At 37.7% G+C, this 22,650-nt stretch overlaps 1 protein-coding gene across 4 annotated transcripts in view; it reads right to left on the bottom strand.

The window, feature by feature from the left end:
- The window catches only part of MED13L (mediator complex subunit 13L), a 191,383-nt gene that overhangs the window by 71,511 nt on the left and 97,222 nt on the right, over positions 1–22,650 (bottom strand). For all 4 annotated transcript variants that reach the window (XM_066978764.1, XM_066978766.1, XM_066978767.1 and 1 more), the window contains one exon: positions 22,247–22,330. In XM_066978764.1, coding sequence (XP_066834865.1) covers positions 22,247–22,330 — 84 coding nt within the window. The remainder of the gene's footprint in view (positions 1–22,246; positions 22,331–22,650) is intronic.

Genomic DNA, 22,650 nt, shown 5'->3' on the forward strand with positions numbered 1-22,650 from the left:
AAGGCTTCTCTGGAATACAGAAGAATATCTGTCCTAAAATGAAGTTTAAAATTAACATTTGAAGCGTTAGATTATTTGTTCCACTGGCCAATACTAAGTATATGACAAAAATTGTGAACATTTTATATGTTTAGACATGGAGCAACTTGCCATGAGTATCGGTAATGAGACAATTTGTTTTGTCAGTGTGCATGCATTCTTCAAAAATTTGTAACATTATGCAAAAAGCTGCACATTTGTATTTTACATAAATATAGCTTTCAACAAGTATCTGCTCAGAGGAAGAAACATTTCAATGATAAAAATGTAAATATATATTCGCAAATGTAATTCATATTCATACATGACAATTATTTTTGTCACACAAGCAGTCAGTTTCAAAATCAGAGCCCGGTATGGAAAATTCTGGCTAATTCTGCTGCTGCTTCCTGCCAGCAGCAGTGCCGCGGGAGCTGGAGGGGTTGGCAGCTCTGCAGCGGCTTCCAACTGCCAAGCGAATGTGGTGCAGGCCCTTCTGCGAGAGGTTTCATGGATAGGGAAGGAGCATCGTGCTCTTCTTACTTCAGACTTGGTGGAAGACTGAGTGATTAAGCAGAAGCTGTTCATTATGGTACTCCTATTAAAGTCATAAAAAGAGTTAAGAAACGGATACAGCTCGTCTCATTCAAGACATTTAGTCAGTTCTGATCCATTTCACTGATTTCTTCTTGGGGGGGAAAAAAGAAGAAACAGAAAAACCAAGAGAATAAATGCAATTGCTTATCTTAAGCTGAAAAGAGCATGGAACACTTCAATATGATTTTCAGGTGTAAAATACGAGTGGGACACAGCCAACACATCAAAGCATTTGCTGGTATGAAGAAGGAAGCTCCAATTACCCCCGCTCCTCACAGACGTAACGATGCTGGCAATGGCCCCACCACAGATGAATCTACATGAGCAAAGCATTACCTTCTGCTAGCATGAATTATTTCTGTTCAGAAGTGCTTTAAGCCATTTTAATAAAAATAATTCTTGTACATTTAAGCTGTAGTAGGATGGGGCAGGTTTGTTGGTTCATTTCTTCACATACAAAGTAGAGGAAGACCTTCCAGTAGTTGTAGCTGTTCAGTCACTATGGTCAATAGTTAGAAGCAGGAATTCTGACATACACAGACTGAAAAAATCAATCTTTATCACAAATTCACATGTAGCAACTACTGGAAATGAGACATCCATACTTATCTATTAAAAACAGTCCATAAAAGTACCCATACAATTATCATATAGAGTATACGTGAGCTGTAAGCATAAGGTCATCTAAGTGAAAAACCAAAACTGTGAGCCAGCTGTGAAACACCATGTCTGTCTGCGTTTGGGGAGGAGGAGAATGACTTTTTGCAGCACAAAATTACTGGAGCAAGACGTGTAATGAAAGAAATGCCTGGTACTAGGAACACTGGCAGTGACTATAAAAACACCACCTTGCAGCAAGTAACAGCCAGTGTTGTAGCTAACTTCTAATGCCTAGGTAGGAAGTAATGTATAACCCTGTTTGGGTACAGTGTACACACTACAGTTGTTGCCAAAGAATTAAACCATATGAAACTAATTACAGACTGGATCCCATACTGCTTTATTTTTTTCTTAAGCAAACAATGCCAAGATTCTTAAAGCACCTAAACATCTCTCATGAGAACTTTGTAGTTAACTATGATTTTCCTCGCAATTTGTTCTTCCATAACCTAACGAAGACTAATCACAAGTCATGCAATGCTGATCCAAGCTACCCCTAAAATTTCCATTTCTAAACCTTTCTTCATAAAGCAGAAAGGATTTCAATTTTCCAGCAACCACAGCAATTCGAAAGAGCATACAAAAAATCAGTTCAGATAGAGGGCAAATTTTATTACATGCAAAAGTGTGAAAGAAATCTATATCTAAGAAAATTATTTAGAAACAAAGCATGGTCTGGTTTTGTAAAAACTATGTAGATTTAGTACCAAGGCAAGACACTGCCATCAAATGGCTTTAGCAGGTTCTGTTTTCCTTGTGTTAGGATCAATTCATGAGCTGAGTATGAGAGAAGACTTCCTTCAGGGTTGAAAGGGTAATTTAGTTTCTATGGTCCATTAATTTCTTGGCTTCTTTCCCCAGTCTGCTCATTAGTGTGAAGTGCAGTGATGAGTTTCAGAACATGGAAGTTGAAACTGTATCTACAAAATTCCTTCACACAATGATTGCAAAACATCTATCAGAATTAATAAAGCTTTGCAATTTCCTGGCCTAGAAGTCATACTGGTGGCCTGCATCAATAACCATATTTACCTTTAAGAATGATTCAAAGTCAGTTAATTGCATTATTCATGGCTTCTCACAGTTATTCATCAGCATTTAAGCCAACAGCCTCCAAACAAACTAGTTCTACTTCTGCTGTATGAGTAACAGATGGAGAAGATACATTACCCTCAATCACAAGGTTAAACAGATAATTATGAGAAACACGAGCCTTCAATATTATCTGATCCTATTAAATGTTGCACGTGCAATAAGCAACACATAGCTGAGTTGAGGAACAAAGAATTATTTAGGTCACTTGTAGAAACTGGTTGGTCTACGATTCCTTTCCTTGTCAGCACTGACTGCAACACCGCGCTGCAGGAACCACGTGTGGCACTGGGGAGGCACACACAAGCCCCAAGCCCCGTGTAAGTTGTAGACTCCTGGAGTTAGTGCTCTGCAGTACCAGCAGCTAGGTTTAAACACTAACATGACTTGACCCTTTTTGTTCCAGAGGAAGGGGTAGAAGATTATTACACTTCATTCTGATAGTCTTTTTACAACAACTGTGTATTACCTTTGTGTTGTGTGACACACAAGAAAGAACCATCCTTTCTTCTCTTACAGAAAGAAGTGGTCTTGGTCAAAAAAGGCTTATAGCATAGAGGCATTAGGGGTGGTCAGAAAAAGATTTAGTAGATTACTCTTCCTGCATTCCCACCCTATATCTCACAGCACGGTCCTTCATTTTTTTTTTGTTTTTAAACCAATGATAAAAAACAGTATAAACCTGGGAAAATATTAATTCTTTTGTTAGAGTCCATATTCAATTTTAAAACTTTAAGTAGATTTGCAGCAGAAAAAAAAATCCGAGTAAAAACATACACAGATGTTCAAAAAAAGTTGAATTCAACCACTTTATGGGATTTGGCTTCATTGAAAACTCTTGACAAGAGAAAAAAACTTCACTGTAATTCCTGCCATCCAAGATGACTGCAGCAGGACTCCCCGCAAGCCTTAACCCTTGTCAACTCACAGCACTCGGGTGGTTGCACTGCCTGCCACACCACGCCAGCGGGAAGTTTCTGTTCCAACTATGACTGTTATTCTCCTTCGGGCAGGTTTTCTGTAACAAGCTCCTCCTGACAGAGGTGAGGAAAAAAACCACAGATTTTAACAACAAATATACCTTGCCAGAACCAGGTGTTTGATCACTGAACTAAACCAACCACCTCCAGCTATCAAATGGCATTATTTCCCAGCACTGGCTTCCACACAGAGCGAGCTACTCAAGGCTAGAGAGGGCACTACAAAGGCAGCAGAGAACTCCCAGCCTATTTTATCTTTCAGTTTTTAGTTTTACACATATGGGCAAATTATTGCATAGATGATCCCAGCAAGTGTTACGCTACTGCTTGGAGGTGGTCAACGTACCACCTCTTACAGAGGTCACTACAGTAGTGCAGTCTTTTTTTTTTTTTGTTTAAATATTTTGATTCAGCTGTTTCTTCTTTTATCGTTTCAGACTGAGACTGAAGGTGGTTGCTGCATTTTAATTGATTAGCCTTGCAGAATGGGATTTTGGCAAATGAAAAAGTAATACTGTAGTACACCTGCTTTTGAAGATGCAGACATAAAACAGGAACTCTGCATGAAAATAACTTAGTTCATTGGAAAGGAATCAGACCACCTGCATTCCTTTCTTACTTTCTACAACAAACACTCTCCCAATATTAAAATGATCTGGGTGGAACAGCTCAGCTAACATTTTTCAACCATTAGGAAATGTTTTCATAGTGCTACTGCTGAAAGGCAATGCTTTATCAGTAAGATATTTTAAATGAGTCTAAAAAAAAGAATCTACTATGAAGCCTAGGACAGATCAAGTTGCAAACAAGAAAAATCTAAATATTAAATTATAAATCACCTGGCCACAGAACTCAAATCTAAAATTAGGTTCCTAAAAATATGACTACATTTTTGAAGCGTTTCTTGAAACACAAATCATACTGTGTGCATTTTGCCAACAAAACAATCCAACGAAATAGAATTTTAATTAGAAAAATAAAGAACAAAATGATGAGGAGGAAATCAAGATATTTTTCAACACGTACAGGAATACACATTCACATACATTATTGATCTGAAATGATCACTTGTACCAAATCTAAAGGTTCACGTAGAGGGGTGGGGAAGGGAAGCAGATGCCTTTCGTCCTGTGCGTAAATACAGGCAAACACACAGTACGCTTCAGAACCTAATGTCACACTGGAGAAGTTTCAAGATTTTATAGGTTCATGACAAGTAGACGAGAAATGAATTTACCACAAAAACATGTGAATTCAAAGGATCTAGCAGAAGATACTGCTGCACGAGTATAAAAATCCTCGTTTTGTGTGTGTTGGTACATACAGAGGGGTTTTATTAATACATGCTCAGGATAGCTGGACTGCTTTGCAAATGGAAAGTCCAGAACTGATGTGCCAGTCGAGACTTTTCAGTGTATCAGAAAATTTAAAGTCCAAACATAGCTAACATCTACTTTAGGAAATAGCCCCCAAACTCAATTTAAAATGGAGATTTCAATTTCACATTGAGATCACAAAGCATCACTGGCAGCTACTCGGCTGGGAAAAGAATCTCTTTGAAGCCGTTCATGACTTAGGAATGTAGAAATGAAGACTGTATCCTAATTCAGCCAGACAAGGAAGTAAGGACATAACTTTAAACAATCATGTGGTTACAATGGCTTCAATGGAATGTGATGCTCTGAAATTATGTGCAGCTCAAGTGTTTTTTTTAAGAACGTGAAGCAATCAAACTGCAGATGAAGGAGTCATAATACTATGAAAACCAGCACGCATCAGACAATATTTTTTACATGTTGTAATGTAACTGAAGTATTAAAGATGCATTTCTCACTTCATTATTTACTCTAGTTCACACACTTTTACCTTCTACAATACAGATGTGTGCTAAGTTTATGCTTGCTGTGAGAAATCTACCCCCGATTTATGTTCCCTGACCATTGCTCTCATTAGTTTATTTCACTTTTTGTTATTCACAAGACCTACCCCATGATAAATCAATTGTATGCTACATATTTAATTGGCAAGTAACTAATTTAAAGAAAAATATCTAAACACTAAGCATGAAAATATCTAACACCTTTCCGGTTAAGTGTTCCTTTATTCTATGATTCTAAATATTTTAGGACAGATTTTTTAAAATTAAGTTATAGGCAGACTAGTGCATTAGGTCTATGGTTGGGGTTTTCCAGCACTGACATGTGCAAGCATGATTTAATTCCTCAAACATACATTTACATGACTTGGTAAGTAACCCTGGTGGAACTGTTCACGTGCAAAATCAAATAATTGTGAAGTGTTTACCACATCTTGATCTTTAAGCAATGCTGTTTGGCTTAGGAATTTTAAATTGATTGCAAGTGCTGTTATTTAGTTTTTTACAGGAAAAAATCCATAGAAAAACATTCATAACATTCATATATTCAACTACAACACAGAAGAACAGCTGTGTCTAAGCATTTCATTTTTCTTACTAAAAAAATACCTGAAAAATGTTTTCCCTATGAAAATAGCTACAAGGAATAGTGGCAATAGGTATCTGTCTATAGATGCATACAAAGGCATAACGTGTGTATATACTGGAATGGTCCCACAAGTGGTGGCTAGGCATCATTTTTGGTCCCATTTCTGCAGTGCATTTTAAACTAATAAACAAGCAAAGCAAAAGTCCAAGGGGTTGCTAAGAAAGCTAATCACATGCAGATGTGTCATCTGTATTAAGGCAGAGGTTTAATTTGATCAGTGCCATTCTTTGGGACATAGAAGGAGCCATCCAGTAGCTAGAAGAGCCATTAGCATAGGAAATCCCTTCTACTTCATGGACAATGCAGATAAAAGCTTCTCACCGAGGGTCAGCTTTGCACAGTCAGCAAAAAGGAAAGTAAAAAACAGCTTTCCACTCCCACTTCTCCAGGGAAGGCTGAATATTAGGCTATTAGGTACTCAGATACATTATTTTATAGCTAGCAAAGCCCTTGGGTAATAAAGAATGAGTGCAACTGCCACAGGCAGCTTTACAGGAAATTGTGTGAAACAATGACAGATGCTCCAGAATTGTTTCAAAACAAAGACAGCCATGACGAGCACTGTATCAGCTGAGGGTTTGGGTTTTGTTTTCTTCTTAGCTCAGACTACATGCTCTAGTACACTGATGGAAACATGCATAAAAACTGCATTTTAAATTAGGCACATATGCGCATACACAACCATATGAATGCGAAGTTAAATGATTCTGCCAATAATTAAAGATGCTAATAAATATTTATTTATATCGCCATCCTCAAGAACAGCAGAAGACCTTTCCTCATGTGACAGGAATCGTTTGAGAAGCTGACTGTGAAAGAAATCCAACAGGAGTAAGTGACAGAATTAAAGTCTTTACGGAAGTCCCATTTTGAAAAACACCCAGGTATTTAAAATACTAAACCTCACAAAACCTTGGCTGGATTAGTATTCCTCACTCAGTTCTGGACGGGGGACTTACACCGCCTACTAACTTTGGAGCGAGGTTTTAAAAGATTTTCAGAATTGCTTTAAGACAGAAGATGATGACATCGGGCAGAATCTTAAAGAACCCATTTTTGCCCAACTCCAGCTAAAACGAACATGAAATAGGAGCCTAAACATGTCTGAAGGCCCTACAAGTAGCTACTTGCGTATTAAATCACATAAATGTAATTCACTGCCCCCCACAACAAGTTTCTCAAGGTTTTTAACTGAAAGAAAAAAATATCTTACAGACTTAGGACCAGGAAAAAAGCACTGAGTCTTTCACACAGTTCAGCTGTGACCTGCTTACTGTTGGCAGGACGATGACTTATTATTTTGCAGTGCCATCTGACTGTTTAATAAATCAGGCCTACCCGCTCTGATCTTCTAGTTATTCCATGTGTCGAAGCAACCACATCTTTTTCTCACTTAATATATGTTTACATTTCCAGTGTACTATTTCCTATAAATTGCTTTAATCTATTTGCTTTAATATGCTACCTATGCAGTACATAAAAATTAATTTGACTGGCATTTATAGAGACTTTTATAAGCAGTAATAATATTTAAAAGCTTAACAGTAAAATCACATCAATAAAATTAAGTTAATACTTTTTGAAACAAAGTACTGGAACTTCAGTAAGGTATACATCTGCAAAGAGCACAGACAGGTGAAGTTACTGCAGCACTGCAAACTGTCTAAGCACTTGACTTCAGTTGTGATTCCAACTGTTCATTAAGATTTAGGGAAAACCCCGCTATTTTAAAAAGAATTTAGTCAGGAGTATTTCTTCAAATGATCAAGTTCTTCATTAAAAATGTAATGCTTAATCCTCTAAAAACACATCTGAAACGTTTGAACTGTGTAGCAACTGTACCTCAAAACTCTTAACCTGACAAAGTGAAGAAAGCACTACTCATTTAAAGAAATAATATTTTTAAAAAGGTGATAGAAACCAAGTTTTCTTAGGTTCAACATCCTCAGTTTTGCATCAGGGAAATTGTACACTCAGCTGTATTAGAGAAATCAGCAACAAGACAGGGAGGGAGGGAGCACACCTCCTAGCAGCCATCTCTGCTGTCAGAAAGAATTCAAGAGTCTAAGGTAAAGCAACACTACTTTTACATTTCTGTTGCTGTTGATTGCACCGCACCATAAATAGATTCTAAAATAAGTATCAGGGGTTGGTGAAGAGTTTATTAGTCCATCTGTTCTCCAGGAATGTTGGATTTTTTCTCTAGTGCTGTATAAATGACAAAGCTGCTGTGTATGAAGCTGTTCTTAAAAACAAATACATAAATCAAGAGTACTTTCACAAAAAAACATGCCACTAAACCAAGTCAGTCCAGTCTCAAAACAGCGGTTTACAGTTTTCAACTTTAAAAAAAAATCACTGAACTAACACTCTTATTGCCACATCTGTTATGACAACATATTGTGAAAGGGCTGACTAGTTTATTTTCAACTCAGAGTAAATCATCTTCACTCACACAAAACAGTCACTCAAAATTTGGAACTTTTTTTTTGTATATTCTTGTACTAGTCATTTACATCCAAAATACATCTTTAGAGATCATAAATGCTACATAAAGGGAAAATGAGAATACAACTGAAATTACCAGTGTGTGACACCATTGTGAACATTCACGTTTTTGCAAGAATGAAAAGATGCATCTTAAGAAAGATGAAGTACAACAGAAAATCCTGCTATACTGCACGCTTTGATACATATTATGAACATTCACCATACTAGAAAAGATAAATTTAGTCCCATTAACGGTATCAGTGTTATCTCCTGTAAAGAAAAGTACTAGTGATGCATGGGGTGGGGATAATTAAGTCCATTGGCTAGTGGAATTTCAATCAACTGCTTTAAAATATTTAACTCCTTCATTCAGAATAACCTTTTTCTATCCTAAATTCCATCAGTAATACTTCCATTGATTTTTTGATAGTTCTTTAGTTCTTCCATTTATACAAACGCCATAGCTGCTTGAGTACCTCTCCTGAGATCACCTAGGTTCCTGTGATTTCCTCACAGTATTTAGGCATACTCCTTGACTTAACTTCCCGTATAAAAGAAATGTCACAATTATTTGGGCTAAACAATGAGAGTTACAAGAAGCTCTATAAAATGAGGAAGAGAAGAAATAACATTCTGCTACTGCTAGGATACTGAAAAATGTGAAAAAACAGAACTCAAGGCAAAGAACTAGAGAACACCTTCACCAGCATTACTGATAGGATGAGAAAACTCACAAATGAAATTCATTAGAAAAACAAAGTAAGGGTGCAGGAGGGGAAAATAAAACATATTCTTTCTAAGGGATTCTGGTTTTGAGCAAGATATTGCTGGCCAGGAAAGAACTTACTGGATCTAAAGTAAACATTTCTACGGAGATGCATCAGTTTAGAAATAACAAAAAAATACAACAACGCTCAGAATTCAGATGTGTATAAAGAACAAACAGAAGATATCATTGCAATAGCCCATAAACCCATGAAAAATAGCAAATGCTCGTAAAACGCATATTTACAGGTTTATTTCTGAATCCCCTTAACCTGAAGAAATGACAGTAGAAGTAAGAAATGCACGAGGAGTTAATTAAAAAGGTAAGTATAGAATGGTACTCATATGGAAACCATACATGAAGTATGTACATTAAAGTACATAAAGAGTCTTCATTGTGAAGGCAATAACTAAAGGATTGAGACAAAAAAGGAAATAGTTACATTTTCTACTTAATGCTGGAAGTAAAAGACAAAGCTACACAAGTAAACCGGAACATTAAAATAAAACAAGAAACAATTTTTTTCATTCTTTGCATGGATGAACTATGGTATTAATTACCAACAAATATCTGCGCATGCTAAAATTCTGTGTGGGTTCAAACTCAATTAAACAAACTCACATAAGAAAAATTCACCAACAGTTATTAAACACAAAAATATGTCAAGCTATATTGCCAAAATCAGCAGGAAGCTGACCGAGAATACACAAAATCACTGTATTCTTGGCATGACCTTATACTTTTCCGTAAGCTGTTCCACTTTTGACCACTGCTGGAGACAATTTTTACATTAAGGGATTATTCAAGAAGTGTATCTGGGCATATTTAAGAAACTAAAAGCATATAATAGCAGACAGCTCCCTGAAACATCCAGAGTGTCTATATTACACTGCTTTTTATCTTACTTGGTTAAATGTCATGCCTGTCTCATGACTGGGCCCCAAAGCAGACAAGATCTGAAACACTTTAGGCAACATCTCTGCTCCTTCCTAAATTAAATCTTCTTCTAGGAATTGGGTGGGACAGTAAATAATTCCAGTATCTCTCTCCATGCTAGAGAAACGTTATTCAAAAGACCAGGTCGTAAGTATAGTTGAAGCAAAACTGTGTGTATGCATGCAGATATGTTTTTACATAGTCTGAAGACTAATAAAAAGATAATTCCATACATTAGACATCCAATTCCATAAATTAGACTGTCAGATCCCTCAGCAAGAAGGAATACATTTGCATGTTCTTTCTTCAGATCTCTACCACCCTCAATGGGCATTCTTTCCAGTCAACAGATGGAAGTTATAAAATTAAATGCGTTGATACCATCATACAAAAAACACTTGCAGTTCCTCCAGTTCCTCTACTCATTAACAGTTGGTACCAAGGAGAGATTAAAGAGTTGAGAGCCCTCAAAGTAATTTTTAAAGCTTGGTTTATTAAAAAAAAAAAAAAGGAAAAAACACCAAACAGAAAAACAAAATCTCAGGGAATGTCTCCAGGAATGCCTGCTCTCCACCAACAGAGGAAGAGGAAATTTTAAAATCAAATGTCACCATGACATTCTGACTGATAAAACAGAAAATCAAGGGAGCATAACTGTTTTCCATGCAAGTTTCAATTTGTACCTAAATATTCTGCTATCGTTGGCTTGTCTGTCTAGTTACGTGGAACTTAAAGATGACAATTGTTACAGAATATAGCTTAATTAAGAAAACTGCTTCTCAGTCCAAACCTGAACTGGTTCTCAGAAATCCACAGAGAACTTGAACCACAAGCCAAGAAGAAGAGGGAAGTTGACTTCTGCAGGAAGAAAAACTCTTGAAAGCCAGATGCTGAAGAGGTTCACCGAGACATTACTAAATCCAATGATGCATGAGGATGACTGGTTTTCTTACAAATTTCCGAGGATCAAAAGGCATTGCCACACGAGTGATATGAGATTAGAGTACCTTTTATCTGTAACACCCTGCACAGATGAACTCTGACCAAAACATCAACTGAAATAATTCCACACAAGTACAGTTTTAGGATTTAGAGTGTCTTTTTCCTACCTAATGTAAACGCTTTGTAACAGACAGAAGCTGTTCCAAAAGTAGTACTTTAAATCCTGAAAAACAGCATCCACATCCAAGTGTTACAATGACAGAGCTGCAAAGGAACAATTACAACAAAGCAGTTTGGAACACACGTATTACCACAAATGCAAGCCACAACTGGATCCCCTGCTGGAACAACAGAAGGTGAGGTCAGTAGATGGCAGTATGAAGCATCTTATTAGTAAAGAGATCAGTTTGTCAATACTCGACGAAATGAGCTCTTTGCTGGCTACCTTTGCCAGCAAAAAGAGATTTTCTCCTTAGTGATTTCTCTTTCTCAGCTTTATTATCAGGGTGAAGTCCAGTAAGACTAAATGCAGTCTGTACTTAGTATGGGTATTTTTATGTGTAGTGATTTTCAGGAAAGAAAAACAAACAGCATCTGTTGTGACTGACAGTGAAAGAGAAGACTGCCTATACACTTTAAGTCAGAAGCAAGAATGCCATGCAGGTGGATATATCCAACCTGAAGTAAAAGTCAGCTGGAATCCAAACACAGTAATGACCTCCACTTTTCTTTTCAAAAATTTTATCCACCCCTTGCTCACTTATAAAGTTGAGAAATCCTGGACAAGTGTATGCACTCGGAACATACAAAGTCACTTCTCCACCTATCTAAGAGCACTTGAAAATTGCCCAGCATTTATGATTGAGAAATGACCTACTCCACGCATGCTCTTTCTTCATCTTGCCTCGGACTTAGACCACATCTTACTTGTCTGAAGTTCAGACTGAAGGAACAAGGTGTACAGTACAAACTCCAAACAGGACAGGAAGGTTTTCCTGGGGAAAGGACAGACTAAATTCTCAAGAGGTGGGAAAAGGTGACACTCAACAAGCACTAGTTCTGTACTTTCAACAATGAACTGGAGATGTACATTAAGACTTATTTTGCTTTACTCACTTGTCAAGGAAGTTGCAGCTAGCAGAGTTCATTAATGCTGATACACTTTAAGATGTATCTTCTCTAATTACTGTACATCAGCTGATGGGTCCTATGCAATGTTCATTTCAGTCATGAAAAGCATGGCCTACAGCTCACTGGTTCATTATTAAAAGGAAGAATAGAGTTTTATTTATATTACTAGTCCTACACAGAAGAATTACGTAGCCTTATTTATATTATTTATGATACAGTGTTCATTCAAGTTCCCTATCCTCTAAACTAGCAGTAAATTAAAACTAAAGAGGAGCTATTTTGAATGTTTTATTATCTTGAATCTGAAAGCTTAATAAGCCAAAACATTAAAGGGATTCAGAAGACAGTGTAATTCAGCTTTCTCTTCTTTATGAACGGTTCCAGCCAATTATTTCAAAAAAAGGCATTTCCATAACTTTTTTGATATAACGTCAGTCACAGACCAGACTATTTATATCACATCTCCCAGTGATTTCCTACACAAGCAACCTGATTGCACAATGTCTGACGGATAGTGCGGTATTGCACAAAGATGACATTGTGCAGTATTTTAAAATACTTGTTCTACAGGCTACAGAGACGCGCAGAACACTGCGCTGGCACACTACCTGCTACAGCTCACATTCAGGAGAGATCCCTGAAGGTATGATCAGGAAACCAAGCTGGGGAAGAAAGATTTGGGTAAAGAAGAGGAGAGAGGAGCCTGAAATTGAGATTGCAACCAGTTAAAACAAACAAGCAAAATGTCATGAGTGCCTGGAGATGTGCTAGCAGAAAAGATTACCCATGAATTAAAAGGGAAAAAACAATCAAACCCACTGCAGTTGAAATAGCCTACGTCTTCAGAAATTAAAGGTTAGCAGAAAAATATCTAGGTGAACGTTAGTCTCAGAAAACACTTTCAAGATTATCTAGGTTATTTATACTGAAAGAACTTGGTTTCCAAAGGGAGTTTGGTTAATTTTAAAGAGGCATAAAAATGTCAGAAGAATAAATGAAAAAGGTATTATTGTTGACTGAAATAATTCAACGGAATTTCTTTATTTGAATTTTTTTTCCTATTTGTGAAGAGACTGAACGATTTTTTGGCTTTAGGCACCAATTTGATTTGGGAACACAAAGAGTGTGTTTCACTTCTGAATTGGACTTAAAACAAATCCTATACAGTGCCACTGCTTTCCCAGAACTTAAAAGACCACCTGCTGCCTACAAGGATTATAAATCAGCTTAAGCACAAAATACAGCTTGATTTTTCAGAAGTTCAAGAAAGCTGATACCTCTTCTGTTTGTGAAAGATCTTGGAATACAGTAAGCAGAGCTGTAGCTGTAACTACAATTAGAGTTGCAACAGAGTAAGTATTCAAAACTAAGGCCCTCTAAATATCTACAAAAGCCCTTAAGTCAATTCATTACTGATACAGCAAGTGACAACACTTGTGTTTGGCAGACAGTACAACTGGGAGTCCTGACAAATCTAATTAACAGCACATCAGGGGCACTTAGTTTATCCTTTATATACAGTGCCAATAGTGAGTGTATAATGAGAAAAGAAGCTTACACATTAGTGGGACTTCACTAATTGGTCACCAAGTCCTGATTAAGCCAGGCTTCATATATAATTATTGAAGTTCAAAACAGTTAAGCTACTAAGTAATTTCTACACTAGATAAGTATAAATGACTAATAAGATGACGACAATAGAAATACATAACCATGCTTTCCTTGGACTACTTGCTACTTGTATACCCCTACTCCAAAATATGTCAACCCTTTAAATAATTATCTTTTAAAAATTGGCAAGTGTGAAAAATAGTGTTTCAATTACATTAAATAATGTAAACATTTGGAGTACATGTAGGCATTCCAGTAACCTTAATATGTGCACATATTTGTATACAAAATAAATGCTGCCTGCAAATAAGTACCAGAAGAGAAAGTTTTGCAAAATGCAGCAGTTAGAGATGAGAAGAACAGTTTTATATAAATTTGCTTGCATTCATTACACCAGTAAAATGATCTTTTATCTATAAAATTCTAGAGAAAATTGATTTGCATTTTATCTACAGGTGTATTTCACCATGTACCCCAAAATGGTGAAACTGGTGACCTAAACAGTACAATTAGATACACATGAAAAACACATACCTTCTGTATATCCTGGCTTTCTCAAAATCCTATACAGAAACAGTAGTTATAAACACGTGATGAAAATGCATGGATTCAGAGTGTTCCAGAGGGGAAAAAAATTATCCAGAGTTTCAGGCACCTCACCAAAATAAAATCTGTGAAAGCTCCATGACACTCAGTGACAGCACCTTGAATATTTCAGCTGCCTCAAGTACAGAATAGGAAAAAAGGCTACCTTTAGAGGCCAGAGGGTGTTATTTCCTTCCCAAGGCAGAAAGGGGTAAGAATTCTGCTAACATTTCATTTTGAACTGGTAGAGGTCTGCCAGCAGCACCTTGCTTCCTTGCTGGAAACTCCTCAGAAGCCAAAGTGGAGATTACAAATGTCCTTTTCCAAGGTTCCTGGAGGCCAGGCTGCCACCCTCTGCCGCACAGCCTCCTGCCTCACACCAAGCTGCCCATATTTTAGAATTGCTCCATGAATTCAGGACCCACATCTTATATTGTCTCTGCCAGAGATAGGCAGGCACTCCAAAACTTATAGTGCGCTCCAAAACATAGTGCAAATACAATAAATTTCATTTGGCAAGCAAGCAGCAGTCTCATTTTGAGATAACACTGCATACACACAAAGAGGCAACTGCAATAATATAAACCCTGCTATCAAGACAAGGGTGGACTCGCAAAGATGGAATTTCAAACTCACGTCTATCAGCAAAATGCAAAATATCGCAGAACTGAGCAACAAACGGCACACTTATCAACATCCCTTACATTTTATCTTGGCTGCCTGGCTCGGTTCCATGCTTTCAGCAAACAACTGTGTAAGACTTTCTCCAGCATCATGAATTAGCTGAAGTGGATACAGGCAGCATACGAGAAGCACTGCTTCTATGACATCCTACCAGTGACCCCACGTTGGGAGTCTTTCTATTGTTCCCAGGACTTTATTTTGATTGGCAAGGGTCAATGAATCTGAAGAATCAGTGCCTAAGGTTGTTTTGCCACTGTTTTTTCCTGCTCTTACCCCAGGGGAGGAAGATGAAAAGGTTGGGTCATTATGAAGAAAGCACAGTCCTCAGCAACGGCTGCTACAGGTACACAGCTCTAGATTCTTGTTTCATTTACTGAAGGCCAGCCCTAAAACAATGTAGGTGGCTACGCGCCAAAACACACGGCAGTGCAGAGATAATGCAAGCCGGGTAGTGTATTTAATACACTCAATGAAAATTTTACAGTACGCGCTGTGACAGTTCTTACTGCCTTTTTCAAAACATTGTTTTATTATTTTCATTATTAAATGAAAAGTATCAGGAGACTGAATAAAGAATACAACTAAATTTATAGCTTATCTAGGAATTACCTTGGTAATAAAAACACATGAAGGCTTACAGTCCAAACCACTTTTTTCCTGCACAGTGTGCTAGCATCTTCAATCACATTTTACATGCAAGATTCTTGCAATTTGACACAAACATTCCAAGGTTACCAGTAGCATATATCCACGACAAATAACAGTAATTAGCAATTATTATTTGAATATTGTTTTTCCAAATTATCTTAATTATATCCTTAAGTATCCCTAATTAATTGTTTTACTGTCTATATAAAATATTTATTGTACATATAAATTGTTTGAATAATATACTTGAACATAGTTTAAATATATTAAAATGTTTTAGAACATTATTAATATAAGCATATTGATATAAGAACTTTTGCTGAAAAATGCATGTGAAAACATGTGCTTCACATTCTATATCTTATTCCTTCTGCTAAAATATGAATGCAGACTGCATTCCCATGGCCGCATTACCCAGTATTTCAGAGTAGGTACAAATAAAGTCAGCTTTAGTACACAAGGTTGCCAATATAATTAAAAAACAAACAAACCACACAATATAAGCTTGGTGTAAGAATTTTGCTGAAACCGTAAGACTGAGAAAAAAAGATTACCATTACTTTTCAGAATTTAAACCTTGGAGGTACAAAAACATTCGTCTGGGAAGTAAGCCTGTTCTTGAACCAAAACAGAAAAGCCTAATTTTTCAAGGGTGTGAACAATTATTGGAAAATATGCAGTATTTCTTACCACCCAGTAGCTCTCTCTCACTTATTTGAGAAGTAAGCAATAATCATACCTGATTTAGAATTAAATCAGGTTGATTTTTATTTTCCTTCCTTGTCTTTTCCTCAGATGCAACAGTGTTTGTTGGCTACACCGTGAAGATGTATTACTGGCGTACCACTATCTTCAAGAAATGCATACAATCACATTACTCAAATCTTTTCTTAACACTGTTAAAATACAAGTACATAAATAAGATTATAGAATTAAAACAGTTTAAATGGCTTGGTTTTGCCAAATTTAAGAAAGTAAAAAACCCCTCCAGTTCTAACTGAAGCACTGTCATTGTACTGGAGCAGACTGTACATGCACAATCAATCAATTACCATTTCTCAGCTGAGGAATTCAAATCCTATTAAAAATCTAACTAGATCAGTTAAACTTGTTTTACCATGCTCTTACTGAATTATGTCATCATTTAATGAATCACCTTGATACCATTTGCCAAAAGACATAATCTGGGCAACGTCATGTGCCAGAACCAAGCCTCTGTATCAGATTCAGACAAGGTGCTCCAGCCTTAGACAAGCACCAGTTCCACTGGTTTCCAGTTCCTCCCAGCACAGCACTGCAGTTTTTCTCTAGGGCTCACTAAAACTGATGTTTTCAGATGAAGATACTGACTGATAGGCGTTCCTAGCATGGTGAAAAGAACACAGCTTGCAATGTTATTTGCAAGCAATGCTGAATGTCATTGTTGGTATCACTGATCCCGATATTCCTTGCAAAAATCCTATAACTACTCCTAGGAAACTGAAGGCATTGAAAACTTCCAGGATCTCAAAGAGGAAGCTGTGCTTAAGGTGTCTGCAGTCTTCAGGTTTCAATGGCACTCGTTAACACCCCACTTTGATGCTTGCAAAGAGACGAATACAGGTATTGAGCGAAATGGATATGGATGTACTCTCTGAACTCCGTTAACCTGGTACGAGGGACTTAGAATAGTGTATTTATTAAGACACTGTCCATGAGCTCCTAATTTAGACAGTTCTATTCATCCATTCATCTATTCTATTCATCCATTCACACATGGATGTCAGTTAACTGTCTTACGGGACAGTAACAAATCAAAAACCCGCTCTGAAACTGAAATTAAAAAACTATTTTTCATTGCAGCCTGACTGTACTTCCACCTGCACAGAGGACAGCGTGGCTACCTAAACATCATTGCTTTCAGACCTCTCACCTAGTAAGGAGAAAAGAAACAAACTTGACTTCAAAATACTTCACTGATGGAACTTTTTTCCTCTTAACAGTAAGGAAAACCAACAGACTTCGGGAAAAGGAGTTGACCCATCAGTTACTTAAGCAATTTTAAAATAGCTTAACTTATGTTGTTCACACAATTCACTAAAAACTGTTTTTTCTTTCTCAATTTTCTACTACACACCAATAACACAGACACTAAAATAACTAGTGAAGATCCTTGCATAAGGTGGTTGTAGGATATTTTTTTTTTGTCAGTAACACATTTAAAATTTTATGGCAGCGTTTTCAGAATCCACAACCCCAATACAGTAATTGGAAGTGATTGTGAATAGACTCTGAAGATGAGTTTTCACCACACAGTGCAAGGAACTATCAATTCCTTGTATCAGACAAATTCTGTAAATTACAAACATATCATCTCCTTTAGGAAGTTGTGAAGATAAATAAAGTTTAGTATTTTCCAGCAGTCACTTGGAAACATATTTTAGACACATGCTGCTGTAGAACAGACAATAAAACATGTAGTATTATTTAGGAAGTGACACATAATATTAAATGATGCTACCAACAAAAAGGAAACTCAGGAAAGAAAACCCGCAAACACTGCACTAAGTTTCCTGTCAAAAGCATCTGGTTCCCACTGTAAACAAAACAATTGCATATGGATCTGTAACTCCCTCTGCTGTTCCCTCACTTCTGAAAAAGAGCAGAAAAACTCATCTTGCGTATTGGTTCTCATACCTTCTCAGAGGGTCATCTGCTGTTCTTAGACCTCCTTTTCACATCTCAGGACTACATAGGTCACGGCCACTGCCATGCTCCACTTCATCTTTGACTTCATTTTAAAACCACAGATCTCTTCACCCTTTTCCTTTAATGCCATTCACAAAAATCACAAGCCCTGAATGATTACTCCTTGAATGATACTCCTTGAAAGCCAGCTGCATGAGTTCTGCTCTTTCCCTGTTTCCTTATGCCCAGCTCAAGACTTTTCAAGTATATTCCTGAAATGAAGTTAGGAACTCAGGCTGTTCAAAATCCGAGATGACTATCTTTGCCATGAGTATAAAAACAGATTTCAGAACCATTTGTATTTCTTTGCCTGAATGACATTTGCTCATTTTTTCGTCCATTCAAGAAGGGGAAAAAATGTTAGTTCTATAAACGTATATATATAAACATATGTATGTTTTTACGTATATCTCTTCCCTCTTTCAAGGGCAATATTGCATTCATTTTCAACATAGATTACATGCTCTCAGAAACCAACTTAATTAATGTACATAGGTGTAACTTATTTCTAGTATTTTATATATTAACATAGGTTTAGCTACTGTGTTTTCACGTATCACTTTTTTGTGGTCATGAAGGCATTATCCACAGTGCTAAAATACCTGGAGACCTTCAGCTGGCCTCTTCTTCCTGCAACTGCTCCTTTTTGTGTTATCTACTACAAGCTGCTGCTTAGAACCAAGGTTTCACAAAGAATTTATATGGAACCAATGTGAATAAGTTAATTTGTGTAAAGATCGCTTATTGTGCTGTACAGAGACTGAGACCGAGTAAGAGGAAAAAAGCACAAGAGATTAAATAAAGTCAGGAAAAATTACTCCCCAAAGCCTTCTGATATTTGCTGCTACTGTCTGAAATAGACTCTACTGCCAACCTCTGCAGTCTTTACTGCCATCTTTCAGTAAGACTAGCCAACTCCAATGATATAGATACAGCAGAAAAACCACCAATCTCAAATTAGGCCATGATTATATTGCTAAATAAACATGTTGTGTATCCATAGGGTCTATAGTGACAGTTACTTCACAAAGAAAACAACAATCAACATCATCTTCAAATCAAGAGTCTACCCTTCAGCCCTAAAACTCTAAAAGAAGTCCCTTTATATACAGTAATAATTCAAATATGGTTTATAAGTTCAATGTTAATTCATTTTTTGTACCATGTTCCAAAGAAGACATACTTATGTGCATATTTTGTACATACATTTACAAACAAATCATAGAATCATAGAATCATAGAATATCCTGAGTTGGAAGGGACCCTTAAGGATCATCAAGTCCAACTCTTGATACCGCACAGGTCTACCCAAAAGTTCAGACCATGTGACTAAGTGCACAGTCCAATCTCTTCTTAAATTCAGACAGGCTCGGTGCAGTGACCACTTCCCTGGGGAGCCTGTTCCAGTGTGCAACCACCCTCTCTGTGAAGAACCCCCTCCTGATGTCGAGCCTAAATTTCCCCTGCCTCAGCTTAACCCCGTTCCCGCGGGTCCTGTCACTGGTGTTAATGGAGAAAAGGTCTCCTGCCTCTCGACACCCCCTTACGAGGAAGTTGTAGACTGTGATGAGGTCTCCCCTCAGCCTCCTCTTCTCCAGGCTGAACAGGCCCAGTGACCTCAGCCGTTCCTCGTACGTCTTCCCCTCCAGGCCTTTCACCATCTTCGTAGCCCTCCTCTGGACACTCTCCAACAGTTTCATGTCCTTTTTATACTGTGGTGCCCAGAACTGCACACAGTACTCGAGGTGAGGCCGCACCAGCGCAGAGTAGAGCGGAACAATCACCTCCCTTGACCTACTAGCGATGCCGTGCTTGATGCACCCCAGGACACGGTTGGCCCTCCTGGCCGTCAGGGCACACTGCTGGCTCATATTCAACTTGCTGTCAACCACGACCCCCAGATCCCTCTCTTCTAGGCTGCTCTCTAGCGTCTCATCGCCCAGTCTGTATGTGCAGCCAGGGTTTCCCCGTCCCAGGTGCAGGACCCGGCACTTGCTCTTATTGAACTTCATGCGGTTGGTGATCGCCCAGCTCTCTAACCTATCCAGATCCCTCTGCAAGGCCTTTCCACCCTCATTCGAGTCCACAACTCCTCCAAGTTTGGTGTCATCAGCAAACTTGCTCAAAATACCTTCTATTCCTACATCCAGATCGTTTATAAAAATATTGAAAAGTACCGGCCCTAAAATGGAGCCTTGAGGGACACCACTGGTGACCGCCCGCCAGCCTGACGCAGCCCCATTTAATTAGCCCCAAATGTAATGATCCCCTACAGATCACCCGGCTTACAAATGATATGGTGTTTCACAGATGTAAATAAGACACAGAACCTGCGAGGTACAAAAATTCTGAAGTAATGATCCTTTCCATGCCAGTGCTGCTGCTGTTTGACAGACAGTCTACTGTATCAGACGCTTCAGTTTTCAGATTGATGCACACCAGGAGTAAATATGAGATTCACAAATGCATTGAATTTGTTTTATCAACTTCATTGCAGCCTTAGAGCGAACAGCTTTTGCTGAAAGAAATTGTCTCCCTTTTCCAGAATCTAGTATCAAACCATTTCCGGCGCCACTTTAGGGAACTAATCTTCCAGAAAATTAAACTAGATATTGGTGCGATTAGAAAAAAACAGAAAACATGAGCGAGGAGGGGTTACGTACAGCCAGGACATAGAAAGGCATGTATAAAACTGGACCTTTCAACAGCTTCTTGTACTCAGGTCAAAAGGGAGATCACAAAGGTTATATATACTGTGTAAGCCTACTAAGGTACAAAGAGTTTCAGTAGTGCAAAAGAGATATTCATATGCTAAATTAATGCTTTCAGTTTTTAGAAAGACAAATTCATGTTTAATTACCACATTGTATCTTAAGAACAACTCCTGTTTAGATGAATCCAGTTAACACAAAGTCTGTTACAGAATGAAGCCAATGGTTTGCAATACTTCACTGTAACAGAAGACAGTTCCGTTGTAAGACAATGCAGTGAGATAAAGAGATGAGAGGCAGATGATATGGTCTACAGAACGATCTCCACCTGTACCTACAGCTACTCTCACACACTGTGACTAGCTACACTGGATGAAGAAGTTGCCACCCCACTTCATCTCCACTTGCTCATTACCTTCAAATCTCCCAGCATAACTGCATGTTTAGTCACTTCCTAACCCAGTTCTGTCAAAATGATTCCCGTTAGAAAATCTGTGTTTCAGCTTAACTCAGATTATTTTTGACAGAAATTGTTTAGCGGATGACTATAAATGCAAGTACCAGAAGATCTGAGAACATTGTAACCTTTAGAGCTAGGAGAGGAAATAGCAATGAGCAAGTGGAGACAGTTACCCCTTTCCAGGCTTCTGTAGCTGCAAGAGCAGCACATTAATCAGCCATAAAAGTCCGACTTGTCAGCCTGCCTCATCAATGAGAGCTGCATATCAAGGCTGGAAACTGTAAATAAAAGAAATAAGTAAATCTACAGACTACTTATTTTACTGCTTAAAATTTCAGATTGGGATTAATTGTCCAGAAATTCCAAAAAAGAGATTTTTAAATAACAATCTGGAATTCTGTTTTATGAGTAACAGACATGCTATTCAAAACCTATCAAGAAGTGTGACCTTTCTGTAAACTTAAGGGGCAAATACTATCCTCACCTTCTTATCTCAAATTATCATCACTAACAAAACCAAAACTACTTAATTATTTTCTGTGAATTATTGAGGTGAATAGTGACTGTGTTTTTCCTTGTTATATGATAAAGGAAATGGAAAACTACCATCAGAAGGCAGCAAATTATCGGTATGTGAAATACAACACTGACAGGAAAAGTACTTGTTACATAGATCACCTTACCTTTTATTAACAGGCTTCTCATCCTTGTCATAGGGTCTTATGAACCATTTTCCAATTCTCACGAAGTTTTTATCCATCAAGCACCTAGAAAATAATTATATCAACAATTAATAATTGTGTCTTAAAATGTAATTAAAAGCGATCTTTGAAAACCGTCAATTTAAGAGATTAAACAGTTGATTTTCCATCATACTGAAATCAACTCTGCTGTTTTTGGGTTCAGAGTTCCATGCAATTTCTCCACTTCCTGTTTTCCCACGAGTCACAGCACAATCACTGCCCAGTCTCACTGATGCTGATCTCCACACACACATTCTGCCCCATCTTTGACAGAATCCCTTCTGCTCCATGCTACTCTTTTTGCTGAATGATCCATCGCTTTATTTTTCGAACCCCTCTTCCTG

Source organism: Anser cygnoides, chromosome 17, assembly GCF_040182565.1.
Source record: "Anser cygnoides isolate HZ-2024a breed goose chromosome 17, Taihu_goose_T2T_genome, whole genome shotgun sequence".
In the NCBI taxonomy this organism is placed as follows: domain Eukaryota; kingdom Metazoa; phylum Chordata; class Aves; order Anseriformes; family Anatidae; genus Anser; species Anser cygnoides.